This window comes from Oncorhynchus gorbuscha, linkage group LG16 (genome assembly GCF_021184085.1).
Source record: "Oncorhynchus gorbuscha isolate QuinsamMale2020 ecotype Even-year linkage group LG16, OgorEven_v1.0, whole genome shotgun sequence".
In the NCBI taxonomy this organism is placed as follows: Eukaryota; Metazoa; Chordata; class Actinopteri; order Salmoniformes; family Salmonidae; genus Oncorhynchus; species Oncorhynchus gorbuscha.
In genome coordinates, this window is record NC_060188.1 from 43,678,326 (window position 1) to 43,694,998 (window position 16,673).

The 16,673-nt window shown below is 45.9% G+C and overlaps 1 protein-coding gene across 1 annotated transcript in view; it reads left to right on the forward strand.

The window, feature by feature from the left end:
* The window catches only part of LOC123999213 (protein Jade-1-like), a 141,399-nt gene that overhangs the window by 82,984 nt on the left and 41,742 nt on the right, over window positions 1-16,673 (forward strand). The window contains exon 9 of the mRNA XM_046304758.1: window positions 3,952-4,548. Coding sequence (XP_046160714.1) covers window positions 3,952-4,548 — 597 coding nt within the window. The remainder of the gene's footprint in view (window positions 1-3,951; window positions 4,549-16,673) is intronic.

A 16,673-nucleotide genomic window follows, 5' to 3' on the forward strand; every position in this document is an offset into this window, starting at 1 on the left:
AGGTGCATCCTGTTCCCATTGATCATCCTTGAGATGTTTCTACAACTTGATTGGAGACCACCTGTGGTAATTCAATTAATTAGACATGATTTGGAAAGGCACACACCTGCCTATATAAGGTCCCACAGTTGACAGTGAATGTCAGAGCACAAACCAAGCCATGAGGTCGAAGGAATTGTCTGTAGAGCTGTGAGACAGGATTGTGTCTAAGCACAGATCTGGGGAAGGGTACCAAAACATTTCTTCTGCAGCATTGAAGGTCCCCAAGAACACAGTGGCCTCCATCATTCTTAAATGGAAGAATTTTGGAAGCACCAAGACTCTTCCTAGAGCTGGCCAAACTGAGCAATCGGGGGAGAAGTGCCTTGGTCAAGGAGGTGACCAAAAACCCAATGGTCACTCTCACAGAGCTCCAGAGTTCTTCTGTGGAGATGATTGTACTTCTGGAAGGTTCTCCCATCTCAGCAGCACTCCACCAATCAGGCCTTTATGGTAGATTGGCCAGACAGAAACCACTCCTCAGTAAAAGGGACATTACAGCCTGCTTGGAGTTTGCCAAAAGGCCCTAACGGACTCGGACCATGTGAAACAAGATTCTCTGGTCTGATGAAACCAAGATTCTTTGGCCTGAATGCCAAGCGTCAAGTCTGGAGGAAACCTGGCACCATCCCTACAGCGAAGCATGGTGGTAGCAGCAGAATGCTGTGGGGATGTTTATCAGTGGCAGGGACTGGGAGACTAGTCAGGATCGAGGGAGAGATGAACGGAGCAAAGTCCAAAGAGATCCTTGATGAAAACCTGCTCCAGAGTGCTCAGGTCCTCAGACTGGGGCAAAGGTTCACCTTCCAAGAGGGCAACAACCCTAAGCACACAGCCAAGACAATGCAGGAGTGGCTTCGGGACAAGTCTCTGAATGTCCTTGGGTGGCCCGGCCAGAGCCCGGACTTGAACCCGATCAAACGGCTCTGGAGAGGCCTGAAAATAGCTGTGCAGCGACGCTCCCCATCCAACCTGACAGAGCTTGAGAGGATCTGCAGAGAAGAATAGGAGCAACTCCCCAAATCCAGGTGTGCCAAGCTTGTAGCGTCATACCCGAGAAGACTCGAGGCTGTAATCGCTGCCAAAGGTGCTTCAACAAAGTACAGCGTAAAGGGTCTGAATACTTATATAAATGTAATATTTCAGTTTATTTAGAATACATTTGCAAAAATAAAATAAAAATCAGTTTTTGCTTTGTCTTTATGGGGTATTGTGTGTAGATTGATTTTTTTCATTTGTAGAATAAGGCTGTAACGTAATGTGGGAAAAGTCAATGAGTTTGAATACTTTCAGAATGTACTGTATCTGTCCTGCCCTTTGACAGGACAAGGAGGAAGGACATCAACAGTGCACAGCAGCTGAAACCTAGTGACATCTGAGTGAAAGCTCCTTGGCCACAACAACACCAGGCTCCAGACAATTAAAGCTATAAAGGAGGAAAGCAGATAAAAATAGACAGGAGATTAAAACCTTGCATACCAGCAATAGTATTCATTGACTCCCAAACAATAAGCTCGCAGTACAAAGACTCTTATGGTCCTTCTGTAGCTCAGTTGGTAGAGCACTAACGCCAGGGTAATCCCGGGACAATAACGTAGAATGTATGCACACATGACTGTAAGTCGCTTTGGATAAAAGCGTCTGCTAAATGGCATATATTATTATTATTATATTATTATGGGTTTAAACATGATTTAATTAATGCCCATACAGCTTGTTATTTCCTGTTGACTGCTACAGCTGTATTAAAATGCCCTGTGCTTAATCTGCTTCCATTCCAATAATGGCAATGAAGACAACTAGCTAGATTTAGCAAACATTTAGCTTCGTAGTTACCAACTGGATAGATGTAAATGGTATTAATCTAGCTATCTAGTTGAACATGCAAAAAAAAACAGTAGCTAGCTATTTAGCTATCATTTCATCGTGGCTATCTAGCTAGCCAACTTAACATGTCCCTATAACGCAACATGCGGTTTGATTAGCTTGCTAATTGCGTTCGCACCGCAGTGGCTATTTTTCAGTAGCTAGCTAGTTAAACATGAATGACAAACTGGCAAAATGAAAAAGATTATCATAATCCTCAATTAAAATTAACAGCAGAATGCAACTGGCCAGCTCAGCTAGCCATGTAAACAATGGCTCGTTGCGGGACGAAGCAAACTAGAATGGTCCCTGTATGCAACCGTCTAGCTAACTAGCTAGCCATGTAGCGAACAATATCTAGCAACGAAAACAACGTTTTGATACAATTGAGATACGTTATTATCTTGCCATTTTAATTGTAGACTATTACTGGTGTATGGATTATGATGGTTCGCGGAAGACAAATCCCCAGATAGCAAGCTGGGCCCGTTTTGACGCCAAACAGCTGTAATGGCTACACTAACTAACCACACGTGTGTGTGTGTATTCAATGAACTGCTGTCTGACAAATTATGAATGATGTTTTATTGGAGGATTATTATCTTCAAATACTCACTTAAAAAAAGTAGCTCATCAAAAATGACTTGGTCCCAAATGGCACCCTATCCCCTACATAACACACTATATAGTGCACTATATATGTCCAGGAAGGGTACAGTGAAGCAGCAGAGCTCGTACTGTATCTTTATCCACTATCCACCAGACTGTGTGATATATTTGGACCGAAAATAACTACTTCCATTTAATGTTTAGCGGACTGACAATGGGAGTCAGTGTGGGGAGCTGGTATTGAGGGCATAACCAAGCAGCAGGGTAAAGAGATGAGGAATAGTGGTTTCCAGTTCTGGCTTATCTCTCTCGCCTCATCATGGCAGACAAAGCCGTATGGGCTCTCAACCCTCAGGAGGGAGACAGCCACTGAGACAAGTGGAATACTCTACTGTGATGAAGAGGGAAAGCATGGAAAGGGAGAGTCAGAGCCACAAGTTCTCTGCTTCAGTGATGGGAGTGCGTTGGGCCTCTGGAGAACAGCGAGGGAGAGGGAGGGATAAAGAGAGAGAATGGGCACAGGAGAGGGCCAGAGTGACAAGTGGGCTGTGATATCTTCTGTGCGTTGGGCCTCTGTAGACAGAGCGAAAGAAAGGGAGGGAGGGAGAAGAGCCAGTTCCCAGGCAGCCACAGGGACACCCTGGCTTTGTCCCACATGGCACCCTATTCCCTACATAGTGCAGTATTTTACCAGAGCCGTATGGGTGTCCCTGTGGGCCCCGGTCAAAAGTAGTGCACTAGATAGGGAATAGGGTACCGTTCGGGACGCAGACCCTGAGCTGAGCAGGCCTGTCATTGTCATCCCAGGCCCTTAGAGAATGTGGGCCTCTTGTTCTGCTGCTCTCTGATGGCATGGAAAACACTGCTATAACCCATCCTCCCCTCGTCCCCACATGAGACCTCTCCCAGAGGCAGTCTTTGGTGAGGTCTGAAATGGATAGGCCTGAGGAAAGGCAACAACAGAGGTTTGATTTTTAGACTGCGGTTGTAATGTAGGGAGGCACGGACAGATCTGGGTTCCCTTGTTGTTCTCTGTGGCTTCTGATACTTATAGGAACCAAGATTTTATGTTGATCGTGTTGCCCACAGGCCAGGAGATAGCGGAGCTCCTGCTTGTCTGGGGTAGACAGTATAGAGGCAGGCCGAGGAAATTTAGCTGAACACTAATTTCTCTGAACACTATCTCTGTCACACATATTTCTCTTTGTGGTGGCAGAGGAAGGAGTTGTGACAGTATTGTGAAGCAGTCATTACCATGTTTGTGTGAAGATGACATCGTCAAACTATATTGTTTCCCCTACAGATTGCGGGACTGTGTACCCGTCTTCTGTATGCGTGTTTAACAACTCTGAAGCGGTGTTTGACGTGACACTCATATTGAAACGTATCTTTCCTTTACTCCCTTGTGCTTCCTCTCCTCCTCACCTCCCTCCCCAGTGCTCCATGCCGTCCTGCATTGTGGCCTTCCATGTGACCTGCGCCTTTGACCATGGCCTTGAGATGCGCACCATCCTGGCAGAGAACGATGAAGTGCGCTTCAAATCCTACTGCCTGGAGCACAGTAGCACTACCGCCCCCGGCAACAGTAACAACGCCATGGCCGGCAACAGTAACCACACCAACAGCGCTGGTGCCAGCAGCAAACCAGACTGGGCTGGACACGGCAACGACCACAGAGTCTCCGTAACTGCGCCGGACCACCACCAAGTGACCAGCGAGCGGCCGCCGGCAGAGCGTCCAGACCGGGACCAGATAGAGCGGGAGAAGGCTAGCCAGCGCAAACAGAAGCTACAGGAGCTGGAGGACGAGTTCTACCGCCTGGTGGACCCCAAAGACGTGGCGGAGAGCCTGGGCCTGCCGGACGCCCACGTGGATTTTCTGTACCAGTTCTGGAAGCTGAGGAGGAAGTCCAACTTCAACCGTCCTCTGGTGACGTTGAAGAGAGACGAGGTCGATAACCTGGCGCAGCAGGAGCAGGACGTGCTGTACCGACGTCTCAAACTGTTCACACACCTACGCCAGGACCTGGAGAGGGTGAGTGGCTGGCACAGGGAAGGTGGGGACAATGTGTGCGTAATGTGAGTGCGTGTGTGTCGTTTGTTGTTATAATGACGTGTATGTGTGTTGGTCTGTCTGTCTGTCCAGCTATATGGCTTACACAAGCCTGCGTCATCCATTGGGCAGATGGTGAAAGGGCTACATTTGCAATGTAGTCATTTAGCAGACAATCTTATCCAGAGCAACTTACAGTTGTGCGTCCATCTTAGGATAGCTAGGTGAGACAATCACTTGTCACAGTTATAGTAAGTCCATTTTACCTCAGTAAAATAGCAATCAGCAAAGTCTGCTTGTAATAAAAACAATATTTTCCGTAGAGATACTTTACATCTGTGGTCTGTTAGGCTTTCTGAACGATGTTTCAGTAACACTCACACCAACTCTGTCCATAATGTAGTTTGAATGAGACCAGGGGTAGCCTGCCCTGTGCTATCTGCTCAGGATGCCCCGTGCAGCCTCCCCGAGGAAAACAATCAGGGGCTACGTCAGACAAGGCTCCAGTAAAGTATGTTGTATAGAGTGGAGAGAGGTAGGCAGCTAACTAGGTCCAAATGGCCGATTTAATTACCAGGATGGAGAGGGAGGCTGAGCAGAGCAGACAGACTCAGTGGTCCCCTGAGACACAAACGGGCACATACACGTACACATACAACACACACACCGTGCGCACAGACACACCACAAACGCACGCACATACACACACACCGCGCGCACACCCTCTGTGGTAAAGGCCCACTAATAACCTCAAACGGCAGATCGATGTGTCCAGAGCTCCTCTTTCATTTGGGCCCGCCACTTAGCCACGGGGCCTTTAGATTAAGTGATGTCCGTGTTTGTCACGCAGTTGCTGCCGATCCCATTTCCCTTCTATAGACCTCCCCCCTGAGTCCTGCCACTGCAGGAACATGCGTGGGCCGGGACTTATCGGGTTATCGCAGCTCTCTATGTGCTGCAATACACAACGCTGTCAATGTGCTTGAGTCCCCCCCCCCCCACGCCACAGTACAGAGAATAACAAAAACATGCGAAGGTACTATTTTATTTATCCATTAGTCTTAATTGAGTGGTGTTGGTGGTTATAATTAAGTTTGGGGACAAGGGTCGGGTCCATAGGGGAATTGTGCGGGTGGCTCTGTCAAGGGAGGGTTAACAGGCTATTGGAAATACATTTCTATCCTCTTAACCTGAATCATTGGAGTAGTGGAGGATTGGGTTTCTGGGTTGCAAATCCCAATTGGAACTCCTATTCCCTTAATCATGAGCTACTTTTGATTGACCGTATGAGCCCTGGTCAAAAGTAGTGCACTATCAAGGGAATTGGATGCCATTTGGGATTCTTCCCTGCTGCTGCTAATCGGACGGCCACCCCTCCAACTGTTCTCTATCCCCTGATCACCCTGTTTGTTGTCCCCCACGATGAAATCGGTGAGAAGACTGTGGATCTGTTTCCGTACGCTCATACGTTAGATATCGCAGACGGCACTGGCTCGGTTTTGACGAAGCTTGGGTGAATGACGCGTCTTGCCATATGCAGCCTCGGCACTCGGCAGTCCCGTTCTGTGAACTTGTGTGGCCTACCACTTCGCGGCTGAGCCGTTGTTGCTCCTAGACGTTTCCTTTTCTCCATCACAGCACTTAGTTGACTGGGGCAGCTTTCGCAGGACAAATATTTGATGCCCTGAGTTGTTGGAAAGATGGCGTCCTATGACGTTGCCACGTTGAATGTCACTGAGCTCTTCATTAAGACCAGTGTTTACCGCCGATGTTTGTCTATGGAGATTGCATGGCTGTGTGCTTGATTTATACACCTGTCATCAGCGGGTGTGGCTGAAATAGCTGAATCCACTAATTTGAAGGGGTGTCCACATACTTTTTTGTAGACAAAGGTCTCTCAACACAATATTTTCCAGGCAAGTACCTTAAACAACATGGCCGCTATTGTCAAATAAACATTCACGTGGGCATGGTCTTGCATATAAATCCGTCAAGGTTATTCATTTGGTATACATGATGAAAACACTGTCAAGACTCAACAAATCCATGAACATTCATATCGACCATACAGTGGCGCTATTACAAACTCATTTTTATATCTCTTGATCTGTTTGACTCAGAGTAATGAAATTTGGCACACATGCTCAGGGATATGAGTATTTAACCCACACAATATCCCAGACACAACTCGCCTAATGTTGATGAAACTTGGGTGAATGGTGCGTCTTGCCATATAGATCTGACATTTGCAAAATGACACTGATTGGCCCAAGGGGGGCGCTGCGTCATTCGTGGGGGGGGGGGTGACATGTTGACTGTTACCTTGTTTTAACAGTGGTGGCTTGAGGGCTGGGGAAGGCCGAGTTAATAATACACCCCTCAGCAAGAGACGATGGTTGAGCTGAGCAGGGAGTGGGGAGTGTTTAAGTAGACCGGTTTCCTCCCTGCCTTCCCAGTGGCGTGGCAGCCGGGCGGACGCTTGGCAAGGAGCTCTTTTTTTTAATTTGCCACGCTCACTGGTTAAATGAGCCAGCCAAGGAGAGGTGAGAGTTGAGTGACTTCAGGGGCTGTGATTTCTGTGTTTGCTGTCTGGATTAAACAGCCATGCTGTTACTACTGCTGAGTGGTCCTCCAGGCAGGTTCATTGATTCTGTAAGCCCAAGAATTCAAACATTCAGAGCATTGTGTCTTGATAATGAGCTGATTTTTAAATAGAGATTAAAAGGTGTTTTCAGGTGAATGCGGAGCTGTCTACCTTAGTGTTCAGTTCTCCCATAGTGAAATATCTGATGTAGGCCTAGTACCTAGTGTAATAGGCCAGCTTTAATCAAATTTGCAGAGCGATATTTAGGCTATGTTGTGTATTTCATAGTCAGCTAACTAGTCTGCACTCACGTCTTCGTATACCTAGTTCCAATTCATTTGAACGTAGGTAAAAAATAATATGAATTTAATTGAGCCCTTCAGTCCTATATTGTGCTTTTTGGTTGCTGTTATCACCAACTGAATTTTGCTCTGTCCGGACTACCAGATGTTGTCTGCCCACTGACTCAACATGGCACTTGTACCTATTACCTTATGGTGCATCTGGGACGGCAGGTAGCCTAGTGGTTAGAGCGTTAGGCCAGTAACCCGAAAAGGTTGCTGGATCGAATCCCCGAGCTGACAAGGTAAAAAATCTGTCGTTCTGCCCGAGCAAGGCAGTTAACCCACTGTTCCCCGGGCCCTGAGCAAGGCAGTTAACCCACTGTTCCCCGGGCCCTGAGCAAGGCAGTTAACCCACTGTTCCCCGGGCCCTGAGCAAGGCAGTTAACCCACTGTTCCCCGGGCGCCAAAGACTTGGATGTTGATTAAGGCAGACCCCTGCACCTCTCTGATTCAGAGGGGTTGGGTTAAATGCGGAAGACAGTTGAATGCATTCAGTTGTACAACTGACTAAGTATCCCCCTTTCCTGTTCCTTTCCTTCCCCATAGGGGCACTTCTCAGTGGGTTCCTATAGAGTAGATTGCCTGTGGACAGGTGTTTGTCCCCTTCGATCAAAGAAGTATGAATTGTGACTGCGAGTTAAAGGAAAATTCCACCCAATAACGATTTGTTTCATTAGTCCATTGTTGACATAGTCCCAAAGTGTTTTGCTTGTCAGCAATCAAGTTTAAGATGCCTCACTTTAACAATACAGAAATCATTCCCATATGATGCATTTTGATTAATATGATGCAAAATGCGACTTTTGTGTTTTTAAAGTTGGGTATCTTGAAAACGTGATTGCTGACAAGCAAAACATTTTGGGACTATGTCAACAATGGGCTAATGAAAGAAATACCGAAAGATAGAATTTGGGTGGAATTTTCCTTTTTTAAGGGCTAATTAGCAAATTTCTGGTCTGTTTCTGTCATGTTACACTCCCACAATATGTTATGAAAGGGACCACTCATTCGTTAGCAACGTGCATAGCAACAAGACCCGCTGGAGACAGAGCAGTAGAAAAGAACATCAACGTGAACACCGTTTTTATAGATTGATGTCTGTCTCTAGTGATGAGGATGTATTTCATTTAGCACCTACACTTAGAACAGCCTCAATTTGTTGGGGTATGGACTACAAGGTATCGAGCGTTACACGGGGATGCTGGCCATTGTTGATACCAATGCTTCCTACAGTTCTGTCAAGTTGGCTGGATGTCCTTTGGGTGGTGGACCATTCTTGATAAACAAGGGAAATTGTTGAGCGTGAAAACCTCAGCAGCGTTGCAGTTCTTGACACTCAAGCCGGGGCACCTACTGCCATACCCTGTTCAAAGGCACTTAAATATTTTGTCTTGCCCATTTACCCTCTGAATGGCACACATACACAATCCATGTCTCAATTGTGTCAAGGCCAGGGCTCTGGCAGTCATGAAACTTGGTCAGCCGGTCATTGTCAAGCAAATAACTGTCGGTCTCACGGTAATTTACTGTTAATTAACATGAACAAATGTAGCATCTCCTTGCTTCCACGCATAGCCTACAAGCCACGTCTACATTTGAAAAAGTCTAATAAATCCATGTAATATAGCCTACACCTAATTTTAGCCTGTAGCCTAAATCCATTATGTATTTTGGACAGGTCTAAAGAAGCATGATATGAAGAAAATGTAGTCTATTTCAGAAGAACAGAATTGCATACTCTGAGTTGTCTTTATGTTAGGCCCTGATATGGCCATGCCATATTGCTGTTGTCTACACTTGTTTATTTAGCAGAAAACATTTGCTTAGAATTCCATGGCATTATTTTTTATTATTTTATAGACAAAATTGAACATAGCTTAATTAAATGGCAAGGTTATTTTCTCCAAACGATTTCAAAGGAAGTGCACACACGTGGCTATTCTGTGTTGAGTGTTTGACAAAGATACTGGTCCTCCTATATGCTTAATTTAGCATTATTTATGCAACGTTAGTTGTGATACAAACTTGCATGAAAGGCATGAGCTCTGCTTTGTTTCTTGTGCAAGCCGCACGCACACACTTCATCAGTCTCTCATTCACAATTTAACAAGCACTTGATAATATTACCACCAGGCCTCAAATTTCCCGCTGGCATCCCCCTTGTGTGGCTGTATTGCACCCTAAAAATCCATTCCTTTTGCGGCGAAATCCGCCGTTGTGCCCTTGGGCTGAATATAATCATTATAATTCCCTTCTCCGAAGCACCTCTCACTCACATAGATCTCTCAGATATCTCAATTCTTATTAGCCAATGCCCGTCATGTGATCGGGTCCTTCTCACAGGCATTTCAGCTTAGAAGTAGGCCAGAAGTGTATAACGACAGACACATCGGGGATGCAACCGTGTGCTTCCCTCTTATTGAATTCCAAGGCGCATATTTCAAATGTTAGAACTGTTCACATTTAGCCTACTTTTTGACAACTCTAGTCAAGGCTTAAAAATCCTTCTTTAACACTACAACCGCTGGGCCTCGATGGACTGCAACATTCTGAATCCCCCCTACAAACGAATGAGCAGTCATTCTGACTGCAACATTCTGAATCCCCCCTACAAACGAATGAGCAGTCATTCTGACTGCAACATTCTGAATCACCCCTACAAATGAATGAGCAGTCATTCTGACTGCAACATTCTAACCGTGTAATTGATATATTTAATATATGCTGTTGCAAAACTAATAATTTGTTTGTCTGTTTGAAGGCCTTGGGTAACATTAGAATACGATTTGTATTTTATTTCAAATAACACAATAGCACTTTTAGTAACAGCCTTATTCTGAAATGGATTAAATAAAACAAATGTTTCTTCAATCTACACACACTACCCATAATGACAAAGCAAAAACAGGTTTTTAGACATTTTGGCATATGTACAATATTACAAATAAACTGAAATACCTTATTTACATACAGTTGAAGTCAGAAGTTTACATACATCTTAGCCAAATACATTGAAACTCTGTTTTTCACAGTTCCTGACATTTAATCCTCGTAACAATTCCCTGTTTTAGGTCAGTTAGGATCACCCTTTTATTTTAAGAATGTGAAATGTCAATTATAGTAGTTATTTATTTCAGCTTTTATTTCTTCCATCACATTCCCAGTGGGTCAAAGTTTACATACACTCAATTAGTATTTGGTAGCATTGCTTTTACATTGTTTAACTTGTGTCAAATGTTTTGGGTAGCCTTCCACAAGTTTCCCACAATAAGTTGGGTGAATTTTGGCCCATTCCTCCTGACAGAGCTGGTGTAACTGAGTTAGGTTTTATAGGCCTCCTTGCTGGGCTTTGATGGCCACTCCAATACCTTGACTTTGTTGTCCTTAAGCCATTTTGCCACAGCGTTGGAAGTATGCTTGGGGTCATTGTCCATTTGGAAGACCTGTTTGCGGGAAGCTTTAAATTCCTGACTGATTGAGATGTTGTTTCAATATATCCACATCCCCCCCCCCCACCATCCATTTTGAAGTGCACCAGTCCCTCCTCCAGCAAAGCAAACCCACAACATGATGCTGCCACCCCTGTGCTTCACGTTTGGGATGGTGTTCACCGGCTTGCAAGCCTCCCCCTTTTTCCTCCAAACATGACGATGGTCATTATGGCCAAACAGTTCTATTTTTGTTTCATCAGACCAGAGGACATTTCCCCAAAAAGTACGATCTTTGTCTCCATGTGCAGTTGCAAATCGTAGTCTGGCTTTTTTATGGCGGTTTTGGAGCAGTGGCTTTTTCCTTGCTGAGTGGCCTTTCAGGTTATGTCGATATTGGACTCGTTTTACTGTGGATATAGATAATTTTGTACCCGTTTCCTCCAGCATCTTCACAAGGTCCTTTGCTGTTGTTCTGGGATTGATTTGCACTTTTCACATCAAAGTACGTTCATCTCTAGGAGACAGAACGCGTCTCCTTCCTGAGTGGTATGATGGCTGCGTGGTCCCATGGTGGTTATACTTGTGTACTATTGTTTGTACAGATGAATGTGGTACATTCAGGTGTTTGTAAATTGCTCCCAGGGCATGTGGAGGTCTACTATTTTTTTTGAGATCTTAATTTCTTTTAATTTTTCCCATGATGTCAAGCAAAGAGGCACCGAGTTTGAAGGTAGGCCTTGAAATACATCCACAGTTACACCTCAAATTGACTCAAATTATGTCAATTAGCCTATCAGAAAGACATGACATCATTTCTTGGAATTTGTAAATTTATGACCCACTGGAATTGTGATACAGTGCATTATAAGTGAAATAATCTGTCTGTAAACAATTGTTGGAGAAATGACTTGTCATGCACAAAGTAGATGTCCTATTCGACTTTCCACAGATTTCTTGTTAACAAACGATAGTTTTGGCGTGGTTGAAAAAACACGTTTTAATGACTCCAACCTAAGTGTATGTAAACTTCCGACTTCAAGTGTAGGTATTCAGACCCTTTGCATTGAGACTCGAATTTGAGCTCAGATGCATCCTGTTTCCATTGATAATCCTTTGTTTTTACAACTTGAACTCCACCTGTGGTAAATTCGATTGATTGGACACGATTTGGGAAGGCACAAACTGATCTATTTATAAGGTCCCACAGTTGACAGTGCATGTCGGAGAGAAAAAACAAACGATGATGTCGAAGGATTTGTCTGTAGACAGGATTGTGTCGTGGCATACAGTGGGGAGAACAAGTATTTGATACACTGCCAATTTTGCAGGTTTTCCTACTTACAAAGCATTTAGAGGTCTGTAATTTTTATCATATGTACACTTCAACTGTGAGACAGAATCTACAACAAAAATCCCAAAAATCACATTGTATGATTTTTCAGTAATTCATTTGCATTTTATTGCATGACATAAATATTTGATCACCTACCAACCAGTAAGAATTCCGGCTCTCACAGACCTGTTAGTTTTTCTTTAAGAAGCCCTCCTGTTCTCCACTCATTACCTGTATTAACTGCACCTGTTTGAACTCGTTACCTGTATAAAAGACACCTGTCCACACACTCAATCAAACAGACTCCAACCTCTCCACAATGGCCAAGACCAGAGAGCTGTGTAAGGACATCAGAAATAAAATTGTAGACCTGCATAAGGCTGGGATGGGCTACAGGACAATAGGCAAGCAGCTTGGTGAGAAGGCAACAACTGTTGGTGCAATTATTAGAAAATGGAAGAAGTTCAAGATGACGGTCAATCACCCTCGGTCTGGGGCTCCATGCAAGATCTCACCTCGTGGGGCATCAATGATCATGAGGAAGGTGAGGTATCAGCCCAGAACTACACGGCAGGACCTGGTCAATGACCTGAAGAGAGCTGGGACCACAGTCTCAAAGAAAACTATTAGTAATACACTACGCCGTCATGGATTAAAATCTTGCAGCGAAACGCAATGTCCCCCTGCTCAAGCCAGCGCCTGTCCAGGCCCGTCTGAAGTTTGCCAATCTGGATGATCCAGAGGAAGAATGGGAGAAGGTCATGTGGTCTAATGAGACAAAAATAGAGCTTTTTGGTCTAAACTCCACTCGCTGTGTTTGGAGGAAGAAGCAGGATGAGTACAACCCCAAGAACACCATCCCAACCGTGAAGCATGGAGGTGGAATCATAATTCTTTGGGGATGCTTTTCTGCAAAGGGGACAGGACGACTGCACCGTATTGAGGGGAGGATGGATGGGGCCATGTATCACGAGATCTTGGCCAACAACCTCCTTCCCTCAGTAAGAGCATTGAAGATGGATCGTGGCTGGGTCTTCCACAGTCAGGGCACCTAAGGAGTGGCTCCGTAAGAAGCATCTCAAGGTCCTGGAGTGGCCTAGCCAGTCTCCAGACCTGAACCCAATAGAAAATCTTTGGAGGGAGCTGAAAGTCCGTATTGCCCAGCGACAGCCCTGAAACCTGAAGGATCTGGGGAAGGTCTGTAATGGAGGAGTGGGCCAAAATCCCTGCTGCAGTGTGTGCAACCCTGGTCAAGAACTTCAGGAAACGTATGATTTCAATATTTGGTACAGAATCCTGTTTGCAATTACAAAGTTCTGCTTTTCTGAAATATCAAATACTTATGTCATGCAATAAAATGCAAATGAAATGCTAATTAATTACTTAAGAATCATACAATGTGATTTTCTGGATTTTTGTTTTAGATTCCATCTCTCACAGTTGAAGTGTACCTACGAGAAAAATGACAGACTTCTACATGCTTTGTAAGTCGGAAACACTGGCGATTTTGCAGGTTATCAAATACTTGTTCTCCCCACTGGTATATATATATATATATATTTGTATGTATGTATAAACAGACCGTCATGACCGTGTTATTATGGATGTAGTACATTACATTGCAAATGACCTCCACTCAAGTTGCACAGGCAATTTTAATCTGCGTGCTGGACTGTAGCCTTATGGCGTATTTGTACTGTACTAGTTTATAGGCTTAACGCATTGATTGCCTGGATAACCTTCTACTGATCTCCTCCAGCCTCTCTCTCTGTTGTCTGGCTTTGTTCTCTCTTGGTGGACGTCAAACATATCACTTGTTGTTCCATCAGAAAGTCCCAGTGACAGCCCCAAAGGCTCTATTTATCTTACCGCTAAGGCCAGTGAGTCCTGGGAAACTGATAGTGGGGGGGAAATCATTGAGTTTGAAGTGTCAGCCAGGCACTGATCAGGTGTATTGATTCTTTGATCTTCTATTGGCACCTTATTGGTAGGAGGGTTTATAGTATACATCCCATCTCGGTGATATTTACTGTCATGAAGGAGGAGGACATTCAATCCAGAATATTATATGTTGTTTGATTTGAGACTCTTTCTCTGACTAGAAGTGTATTTTTAGCTTGTCAGTATGGTAGATATCAAGGGAAGCTGTTGACATGTCAGTGTGTTTCAGTGAACTGGCACTGGCTTCTTGTTTCTTCTCTATTTGTTGCTACCATTCTAGCCTGGTCCCAGATCTGTTTGTGCTTTTGCCTACTTCATTGTCAAGCCAAACATGTTTGCATGACAATTCCATAAGGGGTTGACGAGAGAGCAGAAGCAGACTGGCACCCAGGCTACCACACCTCCACTTTCATTGATATTTACTATCAAGGAGATACTATGCTGAAGATCATTTGTGGTTCATTTGAGACCTTTTCTCTTACTTGAAATGTTTAGCCTATGAATGGGTACCATAAACGGAAGACAGTTTATGGTGGTACAGTAGGTATCTCTCTCTGCTGCCAGGGAGACGGGCGCATTCCAATCATCTCTGATTTACTGGCGCAAAAAAAAATCCCTCCATCTCCCAACCCCAGCCTTTTCCCTTCCTCCTCTCCCTCCACCACCTCCCAGTCGTTGTTCAGAGGAACCTCTGCGGACGGAAGATTCCGGGCTAATGTTGGGGCGGATTATCTCTCCCTCTCCTTTGAAGTTCTCTTGAGTGGAACGAATCGTACTGCGATGTCCCTAATGCACTGTTGAGCTTTTGCCGCTGCTCTCCAATCCCCCACCCAGCCCCCGTTGCTCCAACTCTCCTTCCCTGGCCCACTCCCGAAACCTCAGCCCCTATCCCCGCCCCGCCCCCCTGACGTCCCATCACCCCCATCCCTCTACCAATCAGGGTCGCTTATGTCGGAGATATGTGTGGCATGATGATTGGGTAGCGAATTCTCGCTGTTGTTTTTTTTGTTGCTTCAGAACAGGATGTCTAACGCTGGTGCTGCGTCCATCCCTGTGTGTGTGGCTGGAGAGGTGAAGTGATGGGTGAGGGATTGTGAAAGCGAGGCCGTTGAGACTATGTTGAGGGAGATGGCCCAAAGCTGAGCCTAAGACTCAGGGAGTGTCCATGCAGGGCTGTGGTCGGGGTTCCAGTCGATTAGCCACGCAGGCTTTGGGTCTGCAGCTGGGCTATACTGCTGGGCTATACTGCCGGGTTAGGTTCAGTACATACACTGGGGCTGCATGAGAGAGAGGGCTTGTTAGGATTACCCCAGCGCACAGAAAGAGAAAGAGATGGCTAGAGAATCGGAGGGGGGGGGGGGTGTAGTAGAGGGGGTGGCTTACCAGACACACAGACTGTCCGCGGGGAGGGAGAAGTCCTCCTCCTTTTCCATGAGAAAAGTACAGAGAGAATGAGGGTGTACAACTTGATATGATAATGGACATAGATGCCTCGATGCACCAGCCATTCCAGAACACCTTCTGACACACATTCCCTCTGGATACTCCATGCAAGGTTCCCTCCCTCTCTTCCTCCCTTGTGTTCCATTGCTGGGTGGCACTGAGCCCTCTCTGCTCTGCCGTGTCCTCTCTCTGCCTTGGCATTCTTGACTGTACACCCAGCCCAGCAGGTCACCTGCCCCGGCCATAGAGGAGCCAATCGGAAAGAACACTTGTGAAATGTTTGCGAGAGAGGAACAGGGTGTGTCGCGGCAAAAAGTACAGCCAGGGCAGCACAGGGGCTCAGGGAAAGCAGAGCAGAGCAGGACTAGGGGTTCGGCCGGTACGGTCAGGTACACTGTGTGCCATGGTGAGGAGCGTCAGCAGAGTTGTTCTTGGCTGCACTTTACAATTTCACAGAGCCAGTCTGTCCTGCCCCCCCCCCTCCCCGTCTACAGTACTTTGCAGAGGAAAGGAAGCTTGTGTTGCTACGGCGGGGGGGGGGGGGAGAGAGCTAGGGCTATTGGAAAAGTGAGAGAGGATATGAATGAAATGTGACTTGACTCGCCCTCGCTATGTATTTTCCCCCACCATGATTCTACAGAATTTGTCGATTTTTGTTTTTGATGTGCGTACCCACCCCCACCCCACCACCACTGTCGCACAATGTTCCTGGTGTTGCGCAATTAGAGAGGGGTTCACCGGGAGGACAGAGGCACAGAAAGAACGAGTTGTGCTTTTACCCCTGAGAGGGGGACAGAAGTTGGCTCTGGCTGCTCTCTGTGCCGGCTCCGCCTCTAACACACACATACACTGTCTGTAGCTGCAGGGGGGTCTCTTGCTGCGGGCCAGACAGGCCGGGTCACACAGCAGACAGGCCCGCCCTACTGAACGGGTTTCAAACTGGCTCCCTCTACTGCCTCCCAGGCCTACTGTACTACAGACTCTCACTTTTCCTTCCAGGCCTCTACAAGCCTGACTCACTCAGCCTCACT